Here is a 7,191-nt window from a genome sequence, read left to right as displayed (position 1 = left end):
GATGTGACTTCAAGTATAAACGGATATAGTTCCCCTCACTGTAACAGTATGTCAGAAAAGACAGAGGGAAAGTAGGGGATTTGAAAAACTACAGCAGAAATTCTTTTGAGAGATTTGTATGAGACTGGAAAAAATGAGGCTTGGAGAGAGAAATAAATGCTAAGAGAGAGCAAAGTGTTATTTTTCTCATCCTAGAGAACAGTGCAGTGAGTGATCATGTCTCAAATTGATACATCTAATACACATGTAGAATTATTTATCATACTCCTAGTCATGAGGTAGCCTTATAGGCTGAATAAAAAATAATCTGATGCTTACAAACATCCAAACTGATGCAGAGTTAGGTTTTGTCACTGCTGTCTTTGTAGTGACTGACTTGTGTATCCGATGTGTGACGGGAACCATAATGTCGACAGTGAAATAGGACAGACCTGTCACAGTGAATCTGCATTCCCTAACGGTGCCGTGGCAGTAAAGCAAGCTGCAAAAAATGGGCTCTTGACTCTTGGAGAATGAATTTTTCACAGGAGAGGTTTTTTCATGCGGTAGGCAGCCAGCTTACAGATGCAGTCGAGTGTGATTTGTAGGCGTTATGTTGAAAAATGCCCTGCCATGTATAACTAACTTTATTTTGAAATCTGCTGAATTCCCAGCATCTGTCTTGTTATGAATTCCAGGTGTTTATTACACTGTGGTTTAAAGATAAACCTTTTTGTGAGTTGCAGCAGGATTCTTCTGTTCGTTCTGTGCCCTGAATTTTTCACAGGCTTGAAAACTGTGGATTGGCTGCTGGCTTGTACTCCGGCTTCTGTCAGAGCCCACCTCCCAGGATTTCTGGGTAGCGTGCATTCTGCTGACTTTTTGGACAGGAAGGTGTAAGATAGTTTTTTGTCTTAATTATCAAAAGGTTTCGGTACTTCTGACTCAGTACGTGTGTGTTTATAGAAGTTCTTATTGCTGTTCCTCTTTGAAGCTCCTGTCCTTCTTCAGAGTTTTACAAGGTGTAGGATTTAAAGTTGTTTGCTGCCGAAAGTGCTGGTAATTTCAACTCTTTGATATAGGAGTTTTAAAATGTTTGTGTTTTATTTGGTTTTTCTCTTTTAGGCTATGATATCTGGAGAGCTTGATATCCTCAAAGATTGGTGCTATGAAGCGGTAAGTAGAGCTACTAAAAATGTCTGAAAAGGTTATGATTCTCCCTTGTAAGTAGATATATTGTGCCTTCTTTGCTTCCAAGCCGTCCAAGTGTTTTTATCTGTGATGTTGCTTACCTGCTTTGCCCAGCTGCTTCCCTGTGTAACATGTTCACACTATATAACACTAATGCGGTCAAGCGTACATGCCGGACTTCTGGAATAGTCTGGATATGAGAGGAGAGCTGTTTAGAGACAGCAAACTGTGAGAGAAACTCAAACTAGTCTAATTAGCTCCAGTTCTGCGCTGCCCTTCTTGATTTGGACGTGCAAAAAAATTTGGATGGAGCCTGTGTCCCAGATATGGGGTGAGCAGGTGCAGAGACGTTTGAGCTGACCCGAAAAGGCGATGCTTTTCTGCTTACAAAGTCAGGTTCTCCCTGGAGCTACTACAGAACGACACCTCCGCTGCAATATCCCAGCGAATAATATTGTCAGGCTGAAGTTTTTCTAAAATTGCAGCATAGATAATCTGCAGCCTGGATAATCCCGCTGCAGAAAACTGTATTGTGTTTTGTTGTACAAGAACTGGTTTGGTTTTTGTACTGGGATAGATTTTTTTCAGTATTGGATCCGCTTCTTGAAGCACTGAATATGAATTGGTTGCAATTCAGTGATTGTGGTGTTGTCCACTTAACTTCATGAAATCAGATCCTTTCCTGACAACACAGATGGACACTCATCCTGGTCTTTCCTCTGCTCCAAAATAATTGTGTTGTAGGCAACACAGACCCATGCTTCTCTTTCTAAAGAATTTAACTGCTTCAAGTGAGTGTTCTCCTTACTGATCACCACCACCAGAGGGCTGGAAATACACACGCTGGAAGAAGCAATTTTTTGTATTTATTTTTTTTTGTTGTTGTTAGTCGTGATTAACATCTTTGTAACACTATAGCGGTGTGTAAGAGTAAGATATTTAAAGCAGTCTGAAAAGAAAGTAAGTTCTTTATTGGTTCAAGCAACCTTTGAAGTGACACGGTAGAATTCCTCTCCAGTCTTTAGAGGGAAGCAGCACGATTCACTGCAGTTTGTAAGACAAAAAGCAAATGCTTCTAAGCTAGTTACAGTTATAAAATAAGCTCATAAGTCAAGAATCATCCATAAAATAAGCCAAGGGAGGAAATGATGGTCCTATTAATGTGAACCCAGGAGATAAAAGGCTCTTGAACAGAGTCATACCGCAAGTGTTAAGTGTGTGATATTGATCGCTAACGTGCTGGAATACAAACCGGTAAAGCAAAAATTTAAGTGGTGGATATACCAAGCGAGCTGCAGGTTGCGGTGGGCCCACTGGCTTAGGTATAGTTTGTGGTTTGTAGAGCTGTCTCTGCCCTCAGAATCCCTCATCTGTAACTCCAACTTGACTCTAGTGACTTTGCCAGTAACTTCTGTAGGATATTTGCATTGAAATGCTTTTCGTGAAGGTTAGAAGACCCGCGGTGGGGCGGTAGGTAGGGACTGCCTCCTGTTTGTTTGATACCTGCCAAGAATACGGCGATAATGCTGGAAGCAAGTAGAAATTCACTATCCCCAACAACGGTTCTCCATGCATAAATAACGAAGCATATGTGCATGTGTCTGAAAGGAGCCAGGAAATGCTGGTCTGCCTCCAGGGTCTGGCTGGGTATTAGGAAAATAGCTTGGTTCCCAGACTGTTTTTCCTTGTCTGCTGTCAAATCAGAATCGTAAGCGCCTTGGCTATGAGGGGCGCTTGGTATACATACAGAATCACAGGATGGCAGGGGTTGGATGCTGTGTTGTGAATGATGGGTCTCCTTTTACGGCCAGGGGAGGTGGGATTTTTTGTGAGAATTTGGTTATGTGAAGCCCAGAGCGTTTGATGTAGCTGTTTGATACCTTGCAAGACATATGTGTTCAACATATTTGCAAAAAACCTGACTTTTCTGGTCTTTTTTGATGGTTCTCTCTAAGCAGAACATCTCTTTTTTCTTTGTGACGGAACAAATTCAAAGTGTAACACAAGTTTGTTGCTTCATTTAGACTTACAGTCAGCTCGCCCATCCAATCCAGCAAGCCAAAGCCATGGGTCTCCAGTTCCACTCCAGGATTCTTGACATTGACAACATTGATGTGAGTGTCCTTTTCTATATTTCACTTGGGGGGGATGAATTAGAAACTCAGGACCTGAGGAGGGGTTTTATTCTTTGCTTTGACTGCTGGGTTTTTTTTGTTTTGTTTTTTTTTTGGCCTCATGCCACTCTGGTATTTGCCATTTCTGCTAACAGCGGAGCAGATCACTGCTGCTGGAAGGGAGAGCTCGTGGGACAGGTTCCCTACTGTGTGATCAAGCCTAAGTTACGGCGTTGTGGTTTGTCTCCTCTCTGCCAGGGCACCTTGGTCTTAATCGCCAGCATCTAGATTGAGGAAGGCTAATAATAAAGGCGAATAGCACCGACCCAGTGCTGTCCAGAAGGGCTTTGCTGGTGCTTACTCCGGATGATGATGCGCAGTACTGTTGTGACTCGAGGTTGTGCCGAGCAGGAGTGCTGTTAGAGAGGTTGTGCCGAGCAGGAGTGCTGTTAGAGAGACGTAACTGCTGTTCTGGACGGCTGTTGAGCGGGGAGGTCGTGGCTGCGAGCGCAGCCCTTGCCTCCTTAGGAGCGCTGTTGGTAGGTGGGGACCGTGGCCAAATGTCTGCACAGTCCTAACGCTCTCTGCGTTCTGCTTTATTGAGGAGGTAGAGGTGTTACGGTTCTGCTTGGCAGTAAGTCTACAGTAGTACTTCTATTTAATTAAGTCGTTAGTGTCACCTGTCACTGACCCCTGAGTTTTCTTTCAGATCTTTCTTTCCTGCAATGGCAAAGGTATGTCAAAAGAAATTGCCACCTGTAGTCAGACCTTTCATATGCCATAACCAGCGCTGCCTCAAAGGACACGTCCGAGGGGAGGAGGGGAACAGGGCAGCTGTACACTAGCGCTTGAAAACACGTGTGGAAATAATGTGAAGTCAGATCAGCTGTTTGCCTTTGTCATCAAAGGTGCTACCTCAAAGGCAGCAACATTCAGCGCGTGTTTCTGTTGGAACCAAGTATTAGGGTATACTTGTCCAATATACTGCAGCTGTGCAGTATTATCCTCAATAAAATTATAAGCTGGATCCATTCAGACAATCACCATAAAGCCAACTGCGGTGTCCTTCTTGTAGGAACAGAGAAGACAACTATTTAACAGGGGTGTAAAGCCAGCGGTGATCTGGTCCAAGGTAAGGAAGTGGAGGATCGGAAGCTTTCGGGTAGAGATGGAAGTGGAACCTGGTGATAAAAGGATGCTGTTCAGAAAGTGAGAGCTCTTCCAGATGTTGTTGGGTGTATTGGCTGGCCAGATGTTGCTTACTTGTGGTCACACCCCTACAAGACGTCAGGAAGAATTCAGCAACCGTCATGGAAAACCGAGAGAAGAAAATCTGATGGTTGGTGGTTTGCTGAAAAGCAGACTACGGATAGTGATTTTTCTGTACGTGCTGCCCTTTGCAGGACTCTCTCTTTTTGTACCCACATCATTAGAAACGCGGAGCGGGTGCAGGAGAGCTCCAGAAACACGTGAGGAAATGCCCTACAGCAAGAGACTGAGTTTGACCTGTGTAGCCCTACAAAAGGAACAGCAGGAACCGACTTGATTAATGACCACATATCTTCACAGGGAGCAAGAAGATCATCTACAGGGCATCTCCTGACACAAAAAGCTCATGTCTGGTCCTCTTCCTGGGACTGTTTTGCCTTTTGGTCGTGATGGGCTTCTCCTTTTCTCTCATCCATCGGGGCCCAGAGGAGGCCACCCCTACCTCTGCGGTGACTCTGGATATTAGCTGCAAGCACGTGCCACGTGAGCAGGGGAAAGTTCTGTGGCATCTGCAATTCTCTGGATTGTCTTCAGCAATAAATAATGTGGTCTAACAAAATTAAGGCTATGGAAGTGATAAACATGATTGCTTTTTTCTAAGAGTTTTACTTAAATCAAAGGATTTTCCGTGTTGTGTCTAGGAGACTGGATTTCATTGTATGCTAAATAACTTTGTTCCTCTGTAGGTGCTAATTAGCATAGAGCTTTCCACGGATTCCGAGTGGTGGCTGGAAAGACATTTCCTGTATTTTTGCATGAAATTGCTCAAGAAAATTACATCTTAGCTGGAAAACGATTGATATGGAACGTAAACAAGTGCAGCTCTTATTATGCTGTCTGTATTGCGAGAAAGGGGGATAAAGGGTGTTGTGTGTTTAAATTCTTAAATGCGTTTCCCTGGAGGAGATTTATGGGAGTATGTGGAGTGATCTCATCCAGAAAAACATTACAGTGAGTTTGGAGGGAAAAAAAAAAATAAAAAATTTTGAAGATTTAAGGGAATTCACATGCTGCAAAGTTGGCAGCATTAAAATTAAAATCAGTCTTTCAAACATAAGCATCTGAACTCATGTTCCAGGTACTTGCTTAAGCACTCTCTACTTCACCAGACAACTGCTCCCTTTAAATTTAATGTAATTTTGGATCCTTGGTGTTTCTTAGGACTATTTATTTACTGCCTAAATGTAGTTTTAAGTATGTGACTTGTGAAGCCGGGGGGGGGAGGAGTGATATAAATACTGTGTTGGTTATAGAGGTTTTTTTCTGGGATCATAGTACTAAAAAGTAAAGCAACAGCAGTATGGAACTCTTGGTGCCTCTAAGGGATGCAGCCTAGTCGGCGATAACGGTCCTCCTCCTCGAAACCCACGTGCTAATTTCTGTTGTCAATTGATCGGTGCCATGTGAAATGTCGGTTGTGGAAGTTGGTGTGACGAAGAGCGGGTGAGATGCGGGTTTGGTCCTTGGGAGGCAGGCGGTACGCGTCGCTGAGCGAGTCAGCCCGGTTGCAGAAACGCGGTGTGGTCCGGGGTGGTGTGAGTTACCGCCGAGCTCGGGACCCCATTCCCTCGGGTTACGCGAAGGAGCATTGCGGTAGTGCTGCGTTTTCCTTAGGGGAGAGTAAAATAGAACTATAGGTATATATACGCGCCTTTGTGAATTGTGAGACAGTCCTGTATCTGTCGTTTATGATGCGTTCTTTATTATGTGATAAAACACAATGTTTTTTGAAACAGTATCTCTCATATAAGAATGAGTATAATGGTGCTACTTTAAGTTTGAGGTAGTATCGTTACCTTTTGGGGTAACATAGCCAGCGACTCCAGAGTTACTCAAGAGCAAGATATTATTCTGCAGCATACTGCATTCCCACAGTACCGGCAGAAAGACGGTTGTATTTTTCAAGAGTACGATTTTTGGGAAACAAAACTTAATTTTCCATTCCTCTTTGCATTTCAGTTAATAAGTTCTTCAAATATTTAATGGAGTGATCTTGGAATAGAGAAACTAATCCTGTCAAACAAAAGGCTCTCACCTTGAAGTCTTTCTGCTACTTAGTTCTTTTTATCTAGTTCAGTACAACTTTATGTAGAAGATTCATTTAAAAGCAAGAGAAAAAACCTTTCGTTGATGGATTTTCTTCAGAAAATGACATTTTTTTAAGAGCAAAATTTCTTTTATTTTTGGTTTCTAATTTGGAAATAATGGAACGGCGCTTGTTCGTGTTTCCCAGATTTTCAGATTGGAAAAACTGAAGAAAACTTTCAGAACAGTTTGGGGGAAGTACAGGGAATGTTTTGGGGGAAGGTGCTTTGCCGTAAGGTCTACAGCATCTGTATTAACAAAGCGGGAATAACCTCTTTAAAATAACTAGACTCGGCTCGAGGAGAAGGTGGGATTGTTAGCCCTGTCAAGCTATTGCAGTTGTGTTAAATACTTGATGCTTTTACGTTAATCTGCAGAAATTGTCTGTTTTTTAACGGAATTTTCTTTCCTTGCAGCTGGCTATGGGGAAGATGATGGAGCAGGGACCAGTATTAATCATCACTTTTCAGGCTCAGGTCGTGATGGTTATAAAGAACCAGAAAGGGGAAGTGGTGGAAGGTGATCCGGTAAGAAATTCTCGACCGCAGTCGCT

At 43.0% G+C, this 7,191-nt stretch overlaps 1 protein-coding gene across 1 annotated transcript in view; it reads left to right on the top strand.

Annotated features, from left to right (window-relative positions):
- The window catches only part of TIMM44 (translocase of inner mitochondrial membrane 44 homolog (yeast)), a 21,529-nt gene that overhangs the window by 10,222 nt on the left and 4,116 nt on the right, over positions 1 to 7,191 (top strand). The window contains exons 9-11 of the mRNA XM_009884517.1: positions 1,105 to 1,155; positions 3,195 to 3,284; positions 7,055 to 7,165. Coding sequence (XP_009882819.1) covers positions 1,105 to 1,155; positions 3,195 to 3,284; positions 7,055 to 7,165 — 252 coding nt within the window. The remainder of the gene's footprint in view (positions 1 to 1,104; positions 1,156 to 3,194; positions 3,285 to 7,054; positions 7,166 to 7,191) is intronic.

Source organism: Charadrius vociferus, unplaced genomic scaffold (assembly GCF_000708025.1).
Source record: "Charadrius vociferus isolate BGI_N301 unplaced genomic scaffold, ASM70802v2 scaffold1125, whole genome shotgun sequence".
Taxonomy (NCBI): domain Eukaryota; kingdom Metazoa; phylum Chordata; class Aves; order Charadriiformes; family Charadriidae; genus Charadrius; species Charadrius vociferus.
Note: the sequence above shows the minus strand (reverse complement) of the source record. Positions and strands in the feature narration are given on the sequence as shown.